This window comes from Urocampus carinirostris, chromosome 13 (genome assembly GCF_059441175.1).
Source record: "Urocampus carinirostris isolate Australia breed hairy pipefish chromosome 13, RoL_Ucar_1.0, whole genome shotgun sequence".
In the NCBI taxonomy this organism is placed as follows: Eukaryota; Metazoa; Chordata; class Actinopteri; order Syngnathiformes; family Syngnathidae; genus Urocampus; species Urocampus carinirostris.
Window position 1 is genome coordinate 32095133 of NC_142361.1, and position 18109 is coordinate 32113241.

At 39.8% G+C, this 18109-nt stretch overlaps 1 protein-coding gene across 5 annotated transcripts in view; it reads right to left on the bottom strand.

Annotated features, from left to right (window-relative positions):
* hspa12a (heat shock protein family A (Hsp70) member 12A) overlaps window positions 1–18109 on the bottom strand; it is a 40282-nt gene that overhangs the window by 16674 nt on the left and 5499 nt on the right. For 4 of the 5 annotated variants that reach the window (XM_088350681.1, XM_088350680.1, XM_088350678.1 and 1 more), the window contains exon 1: window positions 1468–1592. In XM_088350681.1, coding sequence (XP_088206807.1) covers window positions 1468–1565 — 98 coding nt within the window. In that variant the 5' untranslated portion in view covers window positions 1566–1592. Of the gene's footprint in view, window positions 1–1467; window positions 1593–1728; window positions 1806–18109 lie in introns of those variants that run through there. The other variant, XM_088350682.1, reaches the window with a different exon arrangement.

The following is an 18109-nucleotide window of genomic DNA, read 5'->3' on the forward strand; positions in this document are numbered from 1 at the left end:
GAGAGTGAGTCTTGATGGGCCAGATGGATGGGCCCGTGGCTGGATCGGTAAAGGGCAGAGAGCTCCAGTCCGCCTCAGACGCCAGCAAGGTGGAGGTGGGGTACTGGTATGGGCTGGTATCATCAAAGATGAGCTTGTGGGGCCTTTTCGGGTTGAGGATGGACTCAAGCTCAACTCCCAGTCCTACTGCCAGTTTTTGGAAGACACCTTCTTCAAGCAGTGGTACGGGAAGAAGTCCGCATCCTTCAAGAAAAACATGATTTTCATGCAGGACAACGCTCCATCACACGCATCCAAGTACTCCACAGCGTGGCTGGCAAGAAAGGTTCTAAAAGAAGAAAAACTAATGACATGGCCTCCTTGTTCACCTGATCTGAACCCCATAGAGAACCTGTGGTCCCTCATCAAATGTGAGATTTACAAGGAGGGAAAACAGTACACCTCTTTGAACAGTGTCTGGGAGGCTGTGGTTGCTGCTGCACGCAATGTTGATCGTGAACAGATCAAAGCACTGACAGAATCCATGGATGGCAGGCTTTTGAGTGTCCTTGCAAAGAAAGGTGGCTATATTGGTCACTGATTTGTTTTTGTTTTGTTTTTGAATGTCAGAAATGTATATTTGTGAATGTTGAGCTGTTATATTGGTTTCCCTGATGAAAATAAATAATTGAAATGGGTATACATTTGTTTTTTGTTAAGTTGCCTAATAATTATGCACAGTAATAGTCACCTGCACACACAGATATCCTCCTAAAATAGCTAAAACTAAAAAAGCCCCACTCCAACTTCCAAAATATTCAGCTTTGATATTAATTAGACTTTTGGGTTCATTAAGAACATGGTTGTTGTTCAATAATAAAATTAATCCTCAAAAATACAACTTGCCTAATAATTCTGCACTCCCTGTAATATAATAATTTCCTTTGTATTGTCATTCTTTGTAACAATGTACACAGAACGAAATGTCGATACACCTGACCCGTTGTAGCGAGCCGATGCAGCCGCAGCCAACAGAGGGCGCCGCCATTTTACCAATTAGGTATGACTCGGCCGAGGCGCGAACCAGCGACCTCCCAGTCTCAAAGCGGGCACACTACCATCTAGGCTACTGAGCTGGTAAGCGGTTATCCTCTTAAAATGTGGTGGTTGCGGCTTATAATCAGGTGCGCTCTATAGTCCAGAATTCGCGGTATTATAGTTGTGTACAATATAAGCCATCTACTGCATGTTCAAATTTTCAGAATTTTCAAAGGAATAGCAAAATAAGTTGTATTACATTACTATAGAATACTCCACAGACAATGAATGGAATAAAGGATAAAAAATTACACACATTGGAGTTCTTATATTTCTAAAACAGAAATCTACGTACTACATAGACACAACAATTCAGTAAAAAAAAGACCTTAACCTTCAAGAAACCTGTACTAAAAGATCAACAAGGGCCATAAACATAGGGTAACATACCTCATGGTGTGAATGCATTCCGGCTCCTTCGTGAAGGCATAAGCGTAGCCGCTTGATGTGGTGCCAAAATCGATGGCCACCACCACCACAAAGGCCATTCCTGACGAGACTTGCTCCGTGTCATTCTGCTGCGCAAAAATGGCATTGACATTAGCACTAAAGTTTCAAGCCTACTTCTTTTAATGAAAATTGGTTTATACAAGGCTGGGGTGTGATAAAACAATTGTGATATTGATGATAATTAAAAAATAGAACAATTGCCTGGATGTGTGTAGGAGATAGAGGTGTGATTCCAGGATCACCTATACTCTTCGCTGGAGACGGGTTAGCCATTTCATCTGTAGAAAAAAAAATGACTCATGAACTCACTGTCACAACTACTCTTCAGTCTTTCAATGTGCTGTTACTGGATAGTTATTAGGTAGATAGATAGATAGATACTTTATTCATCCCCGCAGGGAAATTCACATTTCCAGCAGCATCCCTGCGCTGAGAACAATACAATAATAAAGCAAGAAGAATACAATATACAAATACCCAATGTGACGTGCTAATACCCACTGTAGCGTGTTATATAGAGTATCTAGATAGTGCTACACAGAATACACATTGCAATAAAATACGGTAATATGCAATGTAGGCGGTGTGCTTTAATGTGGGCCTTTACTCCGCCGGGTGGAGTTCAAGAGCCTCATGGCATGAGGAAGAAAAGATCTCCTCAGTCTGTCCGTGGTGCAAGACTGTGACAGCAGTCTGTCGCTGAAGCTAGATATAATGCTGTGTAGTGGATGTGATCCGTTATCCGAAAAATCACCTGAATTTTGAAACGAACAAAACAAAAACAAAAATACATACTATTCCATCCAAAATATTACCATATATTCTAGACTAGGGGTGTCAAACTCATTTCAACTCAGGGGCCACATGATAGTACAAACATTCTCTCGGGGGCCGGACTAGTAAATTAGAGAGAAAGGGAAAAAAAGAGAAAGAAGTAAGAGAAAGAGAGGGAGAGAAAAAGGAGAGAGGGCAGGACAAAGAAAGAATGAAAGGGAGAAAGAGAGAAACGAGAACGAGAGTGAATGTGAGAACAAGAGGTAAAAAGACAAATAGTGAGAGAGGGGGAAAGAGAAATCCAAAGACAAATAGAAAGAGAAGGAGAGAAAAAAGAGGAGGGAAAGAGAGAAGGGAAAAGCAAGAGAGAGGGAGAGAGAGAAAAGGAAAACAGGAAGAGAGAGCAAAAGAATGTAAAAAGACATAGGAAGAGACAAAGAGGAACAAATAAAGGGAAAAGGAGAGACATAGCGTGAAAAAGTGAGACAAAGAGAGAGAGAGTGAAAGGTAAGAAAAGAGAGAGACAGAGAGAAAAAAAGGTAGGAAGAGAGAGAGAGAGAGAGAGAGAGAAAAAGGTAGAGAGAGAGAGAGAGAGAGAGAGAGAAAAAGGTAGAGAGAGAGACCGAAAGAACGAAAGAGAGAGAGAACAAAAGAGAGAGAGAGAAATACAACTACAGTGTCTTTGTGGGAGGCACCTGGCTTTGGCACCATCAAGTGGACATATTTCAACCTGCAGCTCCTTTTTCTCTTGCGCTTCCCTCAGCGTTGTCTCGCGGGCCGGATTCAATCCCTTAGCGGGCCTGATCCGGCCCGCGGGCCGCCTCTTTGACACCCCTGTTCTAGACCATAAGTTGCTTGTTTTTTCAGAGTGTGGCCGAGAGTGAGCCTTGTACTCTGGAGAGACGTATGTTTGGAATTATTAACACATTGTTATCGGCATATCATTTCACAAGTTATTCTCCCACTAATAAGCACAAAAAGGCACGCGTGCCCGTGTTTATAATGTCAACATTAGTAGAAACTATTTCGATTTTGGATTGTTTGTCATTTATATTACAGATGAAATGTCTTTTCTTGTTGGATTTTATCAAACAAATTTTCCTCCAAAATTAAGACTTACACTCCACTTCAAATTATATGTTTTTTTCCCCCTTCTTGTTCATGCATTCTATGGTTGGCGAGACATTTACTTTCCCTTCTTCCCAATAAAACTGAGAGAAATGGACGCAAGTGGGTCCTGTCTCCATTCTGGTCCTGACAGGTTGTAGTTATTGGAAGGTTAAAAAAGGCTCAGTCAACCTCTACCTTATAGAAGTGTATTGAGTGATTTATATCGATAAATAATCGGGTAATTGTGAATTTCCCTACGGGGGTGAATAAAGTATCTACCTATCTCTATCCATCTGTCTATCCATCTATCTATCTGTCTAATTTTACAAAGGATTTCAGAAAAAGGATGATGATCAGCTCAATAATTTTTCACTGTAGTTAATTATCTAATTTCCTTGAAAATCACAATGATCCACCACTGATGAGCTGTTTTTAGTACCTGGAGGTACCACTTTGGTGAGACCTACAGTACAATCATGTGTTTTGCGCTGTTGTGGCCATGAACACAGGTGACTTTCTATTAAATCAAAGCAAAAATATCTTCAAAATCAAACGAATGTGTGAGAATCGGAAGTCAAGGCAGAAGCGGAACTTATTTACTGTAGTCCATGTCGGACATAAGTGTGCAAAGTAAATTCATCGGGAACTACAACTCTGAAAAGTTGCCTGCCCCATTTTTCACAATTTGAAACACAATAAGACGACTCATCGCAAAAAAAACTGTTGTTGCAAAGCTATAAGGATTGATAATCAGAACATATCAAGTTTATCATAAATCTACTTATAACATTCATTGCATGTATATGACATGGCTGTTTTCCATCTGCCATCAGTATATACCTGTATTTACTGATCTTCATTCATGCAATGTTTGCGTCGTCTGCTGCAAGCCACGTGAACGCCTCTTCCCACGTGCTTTTAATGTACGTTTACGTTTTGTTGCGTCATAAATTTTGTTAGCTTCTTTTGAACGTTTCTTCCATTTTTATTGTATTCTCCGTGCGTCTACTTTGGAAAATGATATGTAAATGTACGACTTTAAAAGGCTTCGGGAAAGTCCGGAAACACGAAGTTATTCGATGCAGGCTTCTGATTGGCTGCCGAGTATGCATATTGCCAAACGAACCGAAATTCCGAAATTTCCAAACCGAGCAAAGACTTCGAAACCGGAATGAAGCAAACGTTTGATTTGAAAAAATAAGTAAAAATTTAAAATAAAAACGAAATATTTTTTTCTTTATTCTTGAAAAGATTGTCGGCCACGTTTTGTAAGTTGTACGCCCGACATAAAGCATGCACGCCTCGGGCGTCCGGGCAGACGTTATTTCAGACGCTGCTCTGAGTATTGATTTGTTAAGATTTAGAATTGTCTACGAGAATGCCATTGAAAACTAGACCAAATAGTCTTGTTTGCTATGAAAGCAAGCATTTCATATTCCTTTTTGTAGAGTTTCCACACCATTCCCATTGAAACATCAGTAAAAGTAATCCACAACCTTCTTTAAAAAAACATCATGACATTTGAAGTATGTCTCCTCCATATGTGTACCATTAGTTTTTATTCGTCTAGCTTAATAGCCTTCAGTGAAAGTGTTTTGTGAATGCACACAATAGTAATTATTTGACTTATTATAAGCATCTTGTTGAATTGTCTCCCAGCAGGACGTCACCTTATCCAATCCAATCCTTTTATCTACCTCACTCATCTTTCCTCTTCTACACCCCTATGGAGAGGATGAGTGGTCCGAAGTCCCATAATACACTTTGCCGAGCAATTACCAGAGCCGAATTATGGACCACCTGTGGCTACACCCTATCCAGCTACAATTTGTTTTCCTGCAGCAATGGCAGACTACTCCCGAAATCACCTTTCCGACCCGTCGTTTGCATTCCCCAAAAATGAATCCTAAAAGCCAAATCAGTAGAACTCCATTAATCGATTTCGCTTTTACTTGAAGTGGACATACCGTATTTTATAAGAAGAAAAAAAAAATCGACGGTTTGTCTTGAACGCTGAAATACAAAAGCGAACAGTCAAAACAAGAAAGCAAATTGTCGAAACACATTTGACAAATGAAGCTCCCATCCAGCAATGTCCAAAGTCTGGCCCGTGATCACATTTTGACTAGTCCGTGGCCTCTATCATAGAATTAATTCGAGGACCGCCAGTATTAGTGACCGCAGTATAAAATGAATTTGTAACAAAGAAAAATCACCATTTCACCAGATGATGGCAGTAGCTTTTTGGCCACCTTGCCCTTGCAGTGTTCATTTTACCTGTGAAAAGTGACGGGTGACGGGTCCCGGGGACTCGCATGCTTAAAAATCTATGGGTCCCAACAGAGATCTATGGGTCCCCAAAATTTTGTGTTATCGAGGTTGAAATTGTAAATCGGCGACAAATATATAAATAAATATATAAATCTATATATTCATTCAGTTTTAATCATCACACTTAATTGGTAATACAAAGCAGTTATCACTTCAGATTTTTCAGTTCACAAAAATATTGTACATTATACAAAATAATATTGCTGAAATATTAGTCTATATATTCATGCAGTTTTAATCACTTCAGATTTTTCAGATCATATATTCTTCGTGGTTTGCTGTCCCGCAGTTGTAATGCCTTCGCAAGGTCCAATTGCAGCAACGGAATTTCCATAGCTTATTTGTGGTTTTCATTGTCGTTGTGCAGATCCAATGTGCTTTTCTGAAAGTTCGTGTTGCGAAATGATTTAGGCAATCCAGTTTTTTGTCACGCTGGGTGCACGCATCACAGAACATGTAGCCTCCATTATCATCCTCCTCATAGCATAACCAGGAATATAATTGAGTCCATTTTGGCAGAAAAGTCCTTTTCTTGCTAGGAGTATTCTTTTGTTTATCTTTCGTCGAATGGTTCGCTTCAACGCACGTGTTTTCCTTGCCTTCGCGGTCTTCTGAAGAAGTTCTCCGCCGTTTTTTCGTGCCGTAATTATTGCCGTTGTTACCACGTTCTGTATTATGTTTTGACTTATTACCGACACTGAAGAAATTACCAATTTTTTGTTGATTTGCACCTAATACCAACTGTTTTTACGGAGGCATACTTCTCTTTCACTCGACAACCACCAAAACAATGACGTCATCTCGAAGCAACGAGATCTCGCTTTCCGAGTTCGGCGCGAGACCAAAAGAACAATGGCTGATCTGCCTGACGAAAAGTTTGGAGTGCGGTAAATCTTTGTTAAGAAAAAAAAAAGTAATTGGGATATAATGACAATTTGGTGTCAAAAAAGTTGCGTCCCGGGGACGCACATTGATTTGACACTATGCGTCCCCAGCAAAAATGATGCGTCTAGGACGCGGGGACGCGGGCAAATGAGAACACTGCCCTTGGCTTTTTAGCCCATCCCATTTCCAACATGGCGACTGTACATTGAAAAGAAAAAGGGAAAATTTATTTTGAGGGCAACTGCTTCTGTTTTTCACCAAAATATGGAACAACTGCGTTTGCCTAGTTTGCCAAAGGACTGTGGCTGTTATCAAAGAATATAATATTAAGAGACACTGCCAGACAAAACATGCTGACTACAAAAAGCTAACTAGAAAAAAAACTGTGTAAAGGTGAAGCAACTGGAAGCTGTTTTAACAGCACAGCAGCGCCTTTTTCCGAGACCGTGCGGGTCAAATGAAAATAATACAAAAGGGAGCTACAAAGTTGCGACGCTGATCGCCAAGCACTGCAAACCTTTCACAAAGTATTAAAGACTTTTCAAAGAATACCCAGGCTGAATCGTTGGCCCTTGTACATTTTCACCTGACCAAAATTGGCCCGCTTTCTGAAAAGTTTAGACACCCTCTGCATTAGCCAGTCGTAGAACCACATTCGACACAATTCACAAAACAAAGCCCTTCTTTCTCAGAAATCAAAAAACATTTTTCCTTTCCAAAGCGTAAGGGTCACAAAACTTTACAATCATTCTTAAATTAAAGCTCATGTGATACAAAATGCTGGCCATTGCTGTAGATGAGAATCTACAACAGAGACAGAAGATCCAGCGTGGGCGGAGAAGGTCCAGGAGGGAGAGTATGAACCCATGAAGTAAGAAGATAATGTGAAAGGAGAGTTCAAGTTCCAGGGTAGCGAGCTAAAGGTCGAGAAGAGAAGAATAGAAGATCTAGGAGGAGGGTGGAGAAGGTCTAGGGGAGACAGGTGAAGGAAGGTCCAGGAGAAAACATTTGTAAAATATGTCTTAGCATTTGAGAAAGATGATTAAAACCTATGTGGACTCATGGTGGCCTTCAGTCTTGAGCACTATCATAGACAAAGATCTGTACAGTAGATCTCCGGGATCTGGTGTAGGAAAGAGACGTATCTACCGTATTTTCCGCACTATAAGGCGCACCTAAAAGCCTTTATTTTTTTCAAAAACTGACCATGCGCCTTATAATACAGTGCGCCTTATATATGGATCAATATTAAGTCACAAGGTCTCGCAACAAAGGCAAGCAGCCGCCGACTAGATTTTTCCCCGTAGGCAATGTGGTCCGCGGTGTATGCTGGGATACATATGCCGGCGTTTCATTTCCCAGCCAATGTGTCAATCATCATTTGAATCGATCACTATTGGCTAAAGTTATTCGGTGGTAAAGGGGGCGGATCCTTTTTATCATTTACAGGCTCGCGTAGGCTAAAGGGGCGAAACAAAGCCTGCAATTGGCCGAAAAAGATGAATGTGAATAGCAAGTTTGGTTGTCTACGTCATAGAGGAAACATGTTTTATCATTCTGTATTTGTAAATATTTTACTCTCCTGGATTTACTACACTCACGGATATAAGAGGACCATGGTTGCACATTATTATTGAACACAACAACTTCGGTGAGCTACTCCGGCTATATATTTTCCCAGTATCTTGTTTCAGAGTGATCTAGATGTTTCTGTGATGGGTCTTTTTTTAAATTAAGCTCAATTCCAAGTGTTTATTGTCATATGCACAGTAAAGTTGCGAGCGAAAAAGAAAATAGAAACTAAGGACTGGTTGGCATTTCTTGAATCCCAAGACTTTAACCTTCCGAATGATATTTGGAACGATGCATTTGAGTGACATCGTACGGACACCGCATCCGCACGTGTCTACGACACGTATTTGCTTCTTTGCAAGCTTTCGGAATGTTAAGGGGGTAATAAGTTGGACTGAACTATCCGACTGTTTTGTCCACGTTCCCATTGTAGCGCCTTATAATCCGGTGCGCCTTATGTATGGAAGATGTGGGACCAAAAACTATTCTTTGGGGGTGCGCCCTATAACCCGGTGCGCCCTATAGTGCGGAAAATACGGTACTTTACAGAGGTGGGGAACCTACGGCTCTTTTTATGAGTACATATGATTCTGAGACAAAGTACAACTTGCGCAATTACTCAATGCATTGCTACATCTCATCTCATCTGCTGCACCGCTTATCCTCAGTAGGGTCGCGGGGGTGCTGGAGCCCATCCCAGCAGTCATCGGGCAGTGGGCAGGGGACTACATATGGAGCCAATTATCAAACATTCAAAGCCGAAACAATCCTGATAGGATGAGGAGTTCTGTCCGGTATACCGTATATAAGAAACAATTTTGACAACAGCCTACATTCAAGGTGTCACACCAACAGACCCCATTTTGGTTTTAACTCAAGAAATATTTATCCATTTGGAAGCTCATTAAACAATCTACGTTCATTGTTAAGACATTTTATGATGAAAAGCCACATAAAAAACTTGAAACACCCAGAAGCCCTAGCAAAGCGCTTAGAGCAATTTGATTGGGTGAGCCATAGGAATGGGTGGAGCTGTACACAGAACGTGCACACTCCTTCCACTCCTCCCATCTCTGTCTGCACTAAAGGTAAATACAGTATCCTTCTCATTTGCAGGATTTTGTGACATTTCTACAAAAGAACTTTGCTTGCACCTTGCTTTAAAACCATTATTTGGGACAAAAATGAGCCTCAAAACTCTTAAGTAACTGCAGGATACTAAGCCAAATTTTATATGGTACTTTTATACTGATATGGGACACATTGTTATTATTTTATCCAACTATCAAACATCACACAGTGAAATAAAATGAGCTGAAAAATAAGATTTTGGCTGGTTTGGCTGAATCTTGACTTAAAATAAAGGGTGTGGTTTTCTCTCAAAAAAAAAGAAAAGTCAATATTTTTTCTTTTATGGCTCTTTGGGTCAAAAAGGCTCCCAACCCCTGCTTTACAGTGTAGAGTAAGGTGTTATTTCAGGCCCTCTTTATGGAATTTTCCCCACTTTATAACATTAACGACAAATTGTTTTGCCCAAAAATGTACAAAATTCGAACTTTGAAGCATTCGTGCGGATATAGTTGTCTCTTTGATGCCTGTCTACTATTAGTCGACGTCATAAAAGGCTGTTTTGGTATTGGTTTGGGTTTCAGTATAATGAAAATGCTGATAAGCGATTGAACTCCTTCCCATTTTGCCTTTCTCTGAGTTCAATTGAGAATCTTGTGTGCTGTACAAAAGTGAATTTTTCTTAACTGTATGTATTCTTTAGCAACACAGAAGGGAGAAGCAAAAACATGATAACAATGGAAACAAAGCTCGCAATAATGAAGAAATGCAAAGAAGACACACAAATCGCTACCTTTGCAAAGGTACCTGGATGTAACCAATCTGGACTATTATTGAAAATATGAAGGCAATTCAAACCAGGGCATGATAATCCTCGCAAGTGGAACTTTTTAAATCTGTTTCACCTCTAATCTGAGGTCTAACACCCTCCTCCCCACACCCTTCTTGCATCCACCCGCCACTCCACTTGACCCAGACAAAACATGCCAAACCAAAAATAAATAAATCTTAATTTTACTTTTTAAATGTATATTTATTTACTCACAGGCACATATATTACACACAAGTAGTACTTACTTTACACTAGTTTGTTATTTTAATGTTTTTAATGTTTTTTAATAGATTATCTAATTACCATAGGTCTCTATCCCCCACTATATGGCAATTTGACTTTGCGATCCACACTTCAAAACTGATTAATGTTTATCTCAAGAGTCTACTGTATTCATAACCCACAAACTGATTTTTGTTCGTGTAGATTACATTATTTTGCATTTATTTGCAATATTTGTGGTTATTACAACGATTATTACCATTAAATACCCTCTAATTGTTGCCTTTCTTTTGGAAAGAACTGTTGAAAATGAGAAGATTTTTTGGGGGAAAGCTTTTGGCTATTTTGCTACAGGACAATTGGGGACGAGGCAGGAAATAGGAGTGAGAAGACATGCAGGAAAGGATTGCATGGCCCAGGAATCCGACCGGGGTCACCTTTCCTGAGGACAAGTTTTTATGAATAGAAACCAAATTGCAGGCTTATGTCATGTCGCTTTTAAAGCTCTGAGTGCATCTATATGTCACTGGCTGAACTCCCCCCCACAATGCTCCATATTTCTCTTTGTTCAGTTCAGAATATCACTCTACAAACTTCAATTTGTTCAGCTATGGGTCTCAGACTCCCACTGATGCTAAAGGGAGAAGCAAGAAGATGATAACAATGGAAACAAAGCCTGATTTAATAAGTAGGTATTGGCATATACTATTTTGTTATTTTTGTGTTTTTAATCTGGGTGTGCTGCTTCGGATTCCAATAGCTAACTATAACCCTCTCAAATGACAATTTCATTTTGCAATTTTTCACTTTAGAATAGATTATTATCATATCCCGGGCTCTGCTGTATTTTCTTCATTACCTCCTTTAGTGTCAAGCGTATTGCTGTGCATTAAAGCACAGAAATATTTACACAATTAAATTTGACATCAGTGGCATTTCCTAAAAAACAACACTGACTAAAACTCTCAGAGAACTAAATTCTAGCAAAACCACTGTTGTAATCAAACCAGGTAGGTGTAACAGAGTTGAAATTTGATTGTTTTGAATGTTTTTTTGAATTCTCACAAAATCTGTGTTTTTGTTGTATTACTGTTAATATTCCGGTACCTCATTCAGTTGTTAAGTCATGGGCGTCTGCGACTGTCTTTTTCGTTTGGCACTTTACGGGCTTCAGCGCTTGCCGTAGCTTAAGTGAATTTGTAAGCGCTGAAGGTAAGATGTGCCCAATATCAGTTGGATAAAAAATGCATATTTTGCTAGACATATAAGCTGCTTTCGCAAATTATTCTTGTATATAAAGATATATAAGTTGTGCTAAATGATGTATATTAAAAAAAAAGCACTAAATAAGAAGTAAAGCAATACAGCTTGAAACGATGATGCAACGTGTTTTGATGCAAACACGCCACGAGGTGCGGCCTGTTGAGTGATGACCCGTTTTTTTGTATCTTTAATATTTTAGATAATTGCAGTCGTGAACAGATGCCCCTGATTTTTGTATTGTTTTGTTTACTGAATGCAGGTACGTGGGAAAGTTATGTTCATTGTTATTATGGAAGTTTCATTATTAATGTGCTCGCATGTTGTCTACTGGCCGTAGCTTAAGTGAATTTGTAAGCGCTGAAGATAATTGCAGTCGTGAACAGAGGCCCCTGACTTTTGTATTGTTTTGTTTACTGAATGCAGGCAATAAACCCAAAGATTGTGAAACCTTGTGTCGTGCATGAAAGAGGGTCTCTACATAAGGAGTACTCACTCTTTTTTAGCATGCTGGCTACTTACAAAATGACTAGGTCAAAATCAGGGTTGGGTAGGTTTACTTTAACTTGATTACTTTCAATGACTTTTGGATTACTCCAATACCAAATACGCTAATAAAAGACAAAATAAACTAAATATGAATAAAATGACTCAATTTTGTGTTGACAATGTTTTTGTCCAACGATACTCTTGCGAAAAATAAGTAACACTGTACTGCTGTAGTGCAGATCACTTAATCGGAAATTATATTCCTAATTGCTCTACTTTTGATTTGTTACTTTTTAAATAATTTTTTGTATATGTGCACGACAGCTTTTCTATTGACACTCTAATGACAATAAAGGGATTTTGTCCTGTTCTATTCTAGGCAAACACAGTACTTACATTCGTAGATTCCAACATAAACTTGAATAGTAAATTAATTAACATGTTTTTTTCTTTATTGAGTTCTATTCTCATACATTATATGCTACATAGATGTAAATATTACATTTCGTTTGAACTATTACTCATTAAATGCTTATTAAATCACAAGTAAAAAATCGATACCATTTCAAAAACATATTGTAATAAATTGCACCTTTCGTAGACAAACATCGGAGTTCTCTAATTTGTTACAGCAGCATAAGCAACTACCGTAAATTCCGGACTATAAGCCGCTACCTTTTTCCCCAAACTTTCAACCCTGCGGCTTATTCAGTGATGCGGCCAATTTATGTAATTTTTCTAACGGCCGCCAGCGGCGCTCGAGTACAAAAGGTAAGATTTAGACCGCTGGAATATATGCGCTGAGGAAGACTGCAACTTCTTAGCTTGTGCACAAATTAAATTAGCGTAAACTTACCCTCATCATACAAATTGAAAAATGAAAGGCACATGACGCAGCTTTCAAGGTAAAAGCAATCGAGCAATTCGATAAAGAAGGAACAGAGCTATTGCACGTAAACTTTACTTTGCGAGCGTGTTGCTAGTGTGTTTTGGAATAAGGGAGCGTGGGATGACGTCTATATGACTACGTTTCTTTCCGATACTGAGGAAGACGACTTTGATAGCGTCAGTTATAAGGTGGAAGATGAGGATGGTTTACCGAGATTTTTACAAGTACGGTATATTTTTTTAACAGAACCGTTTACTGTTTTGCGAGCGTGTTCCTAGTAGCGTGTTGCTACCTGTCACAGTCACGGTTTGGGATGAAAGTTATATTATTATTATTAAAGCTTTGAAAACTCTCTCGGTGTACCGTCTTTCTTTGTAAAGATGTGTAACCATGTATAATATGTATTTGCAACTGTATATTTTTGTAATGTATTCATTTTAGAGACTCTTTCTGATATGTTTTCCACGGGCGAATCAAAAAGAAGGGGCAAAAATAACGGGGGCTCACGGGAAGTGGCGTAAAGGTGAGACGTGTTTTTGGACGCAGCGGACAATAGTGGATATATATTTTTCCCACCCTTACCTTTGGAAATATAGACTTTTTTCCTTGGATTACTTTCAACGGGACCCGGACTCTGCAGGTCTGCATCAAACCTTAAGTACTGGTATCATTTTCCGTTCATTTTGCCGGCTGTGGTTTTTGAACTGTGTATTTTATATTCAGTTACAATCGCGGGACTTAAAGTCGGGTTTGGGTTACTTTTGTGATTGTGTTACATGTTTTAATGTGGGCGCATGCGGCTCATGTATAGGTTTCGGCTTGTGTAAGTACAAAAGCGGTTATCCTCTTAAAATGTGGTGGGTGCGGCTTATAATCAGGTGTGCTCTATAGTCTGGAATTTACGGTAGATGTTAATGCTCGCATGCTGCATTTGACCACTAGGTGGCTGTGTATCTCAACAAATGCAATGTATTGACTACTCTTTCCTGTGATCTACCAGTACTACCTGTGTGACTCACCAGTAGATCATGTGTAATATTTAGTGCCTCCTAGTGGTACAAAATAACTTCCATTAATATAAAACATTGATTTGAATTCTAGGAGGAAATATGTGAACTATCTTACCAATTTTTATTTTTATAAGAAATCATATGTTGAGAAATCTGTTTTTCTTTTACACTATGGAAGCCCCACTAAGTTTGGCACCATATTTGTTTGGCATCTCTTCGCTACGCTGTGCCGTGTACAGGGTTGGGTAGGGTTACTTTAACTGGATTACTTCAATACCAAATATGCTAATAAAAGACAAAAGAACTTAAATATGAAAAAGATGATGACTCACAACACGTGGTAAGCTTTCTCTCCTGGCTTTGATCTCTTTGATCTCCGGCAAAACTAACATAAAATGCGACAGAAACAAAATGAAAAGAAATCCAAACATCATTTTTGCCGTTCCATGTATTCCGTTACTCCCCGAGCCTGCACAAAATTGAGTCATTTGATTCATATTTAATTTCTTTTGTCTTTTATTAGCATATTTGGTATTGGAGTAATCCAAAAATAATTAAGAGTAATCCAGTTAAAGTAACCCTACCCAACCCTGACTACTACTACTAATAATAATAACAATAACAATAATAATAACAATAATAATAATAATAGAGAACATGAAACAAATGCCGTTAATTAATTTCGAACATTTTAGACAGTAAATCTTTTTCTATTGCCTTCTGACACTAGAGGGCGACACGTCGCCTGTTCTACACGTTGCTAACCAAAAAATGTTCAGCGAAGAAGTCAGTTGCCGACACTACTAGAGGAACGTTTGCGTAATTGACGTTTCTCAGATTTGGTGTGTAGTGGCTAATTATTGTCATGGAGAACGATACAATTGTGTCTCTTGAGGATTTAGGGTAAGTGAAGTTCCATTGAAGAGTATTAGTACGAGTTGGAAAGATCAAAGATTACACGAAGCACATTTGGAATTTCAATGGCTGACCATGCATGTTTGTATTTACTCCCCATGCCTGCACAAAATTTAGTTATTTTATTCATATTTAGTCTCTTTTGTCTTTTATTAGCATACAGTGGAACCTCAGTTCTCGACCATAATCCGTTCCATTTCTTTCTACGAAAACCGATTTGTACGATCACCGAAGCCGTTTTTTCCCATTAAAAGTAATATAAAATTGTTTTAATCCGTTCCAACACCCTGAATGTTTATCTTGAATATTTAACGTAAAGCAAACCCAGGCTAATCGTACGTTCGCGTTAGCGTAATCTTCCGTACGAAAGATTACGCTAACATGAACGTGTAAAAATAAAAAAATCAGGTCGTTTACACGTTATTTAGCACCCGGGTCTCCACAACAAGTGGTGAGCGGTTAAAGGATAAAGAAAAGAATTATAAATAGGATTTCTTACCGGTCGGCAGAAGCCATGCTGTATTCCTGAAAAAAGGGAAACTCGCACACCTTCTTCATATTTTGCTATTATTTCTTTCTTAAATGCAATAGTTGTACGCACTACTCTTCTTTTTTCAACTTTGCTGCTTGCACCGACCTTCTTCCGAGGCATAATTAGGGGTTAAAACACTCCCTTCACCACTTTTGAAAAACGAAAACAGAAAAGGAGTGCGCGTTGCCGTGACAACAGTTCTTCACGAGGGGTGGGGGCAATCTACACTCGTACGCCGCTCAGCGTCGCCCCTAGCGTACCGGCGTTCGAACTCCGATTTTTTGAACGAAAAGCGAAGCAAGAATTTCTCCAAATTTTTGGTCGAGAACCGATTTGTTCGAACTGAGAGTCGAAAACTGAGGTTCCACTGTATTTGGTATTGGAGTCATCCAAAAGTAATTGAAAGTAATCAAGTTAAAGTAACCCTACCCAACCCTGGGGTATTACTGGCCCTCACTTGTACCACAGTGCCATATGGGTAGGTGGGTTGTTGGATCCCTTCACCACTAAAACATAGGGGCGCCATTTTCTGTGGTGGTTCTTGGGCAAGTACACCCTGGCGGCGCCCATCCCTCTCCAGACCAACAAATGTTTCCAGTGGTCAAACATGACACATTAGGGCTTCAATGTTGGGTGATACATACACAAAGCCTTCAAAGAACTATGTCCATCGTACACCAAAAGGGCTACAGGAAAATGAGCTTGGACAGAGAATGGGTTCTTTTCTTTTAGCCATCTGATGCTTCCCTTTATGCACGCCACGCCGAAAACGAAGCAATCCCCGACATTGCCTCACTCCGAACAAACTTGGCCAGAAGCCCAGAAACACAGAACATTCTAACTCCGGCCATGCCACACTGTCATTACTGGACATCATTCTGACCCGTCAACATTCTAGTGAATCAATCAGCAGGACCATTTACAACATTTGTAAAGCAGAAACAGAATTGAGCAGAAGCTCAGGAGGTAAAGCACTCATCTTGGGATGAAGATGTCGCAGGTGCAATTCCCGGCTCCTCCGTATTATATGTCAAAGTGTCCTGGGGCAAGACACTGAATCCCTAATGCCCCCAATAGCAGGTACCGTATTTTTCGCACCATAAGGCGCACCTAAAAGCCTTTATTTTTTTCAAAAGCTGACCATGCGCCTTATAATACAGTGCGCCTTATATATGGATTAATATTAAGTCGCAAAGTCTTGCAACTAAAGCAAGCAGCCGCCGACTAGATTTTCCCCCGAAGGCGAAGACGTTCGCGGTGTATGCTGGGATTTATATACCGGCGTTTCATTTCCTAACCAATGTGTCAATCATCATTTGAATCAGTCACTATTGGCTAAAGTTATTCGGAGGTAAAGGGGGCGGATCCTTTTAATCATTTACAGGCTCGCATAGGCTAAAGGGGCGAAACAGAGCCTGCAATTGGCTGAAAAAGATGAATGTGAATCACACGTTGGTTGGGTTGCACTACGGCATAGAGAAAACATTTTTTAATATTCTGTATTTGTAAATATTTTACTCTCCTGGATTTACTACACTCACGGTTGTAAGAAGATCATGGTTACGTATCATTATTGAACGTGATGGCTGCAAGAGAACTTAGGTGAGCTATGCGGATTTATATTTTCCCGGTATCTTGTTTTAGAACGATCTTGATGTTTCTGTGATGAGTCTGTTTTTAAACTAAATTCAGTTCAAAGTGTTTATTGTCATATGCACAGTAAATAACCTCGTTTCCCTGCACAATCAAATTCCTACTTTGCTGTCCACACAGTTGCCAGCAAAAAATAAAATGGAAACTAAGAAATGTTTGTTTGGTGACATCGTACGGACACCGCATCCGCACGTGTCTACGACACGTATTTGCTTCTTTGCAAGCTTTGGGAATCTTAAGGGGGTAATACGTTTGACTGAACTATCTGACTGTTTTGTCGACATTCCTATTGTAGCGCCTTATAATCCGGTGTGCCTTATGTACGGAAAACAAAGGACCAAAAACTATTTTTTGGGGTTGCGCCCTATAACCCGGTGCGCCTTATAGTGCGGAAAATACGGTAGTTCCCTTGCATGGATGACGCTGCCATTGGTTAGTTGTAGAAGGGGGAAGTGTGAAGCACATTGTAAAGCACTTTGGGAGGTCTTCATTGACTTGAAAAGCGCTATAGAAATGCAGACCATTACATTTACTTTTAACAATCGGTGTGAATAAAAAAACAAGCAACATAAATCACTGAAACCCTTAAAAGTCTATTCAAAATACACCTGCGTGGTAAAGTAGGGTGCATGACTGCTTTTAGGTTCCTTCAGTTTTTTTCCCCTCCCTCAACTTTTATGTCCATGATGCTTCTTGTTATAGAGCAAATTAGAAGCGTGGATTTCAAAATAAGAGTGTCATGATTACTAAAGTGAGGCACCTGAGCCTGCTCCTTTGGCTCCCTGTCACTTTTTAAACCCCCGCCTTTCTGTCACCGGTTGTCAGTCTGTCTGCGAACCTCAGCTTACGCTAAGCAAGCTTTTCGACCCTGACTCTCTCCTGTTCTGATTCTCGTCTGTTTCCCGGCTCTGACCCCTTTTCTGATCTCGACTATGATTTTGCTCCCCCGTCCCAGCTACTGATCTGTTTTTTCCGCTCTCGACACCGCCATCGCTCGCCACAGAAATATCACCTCCACGTCTGAGCAACCCGCTCTCCGC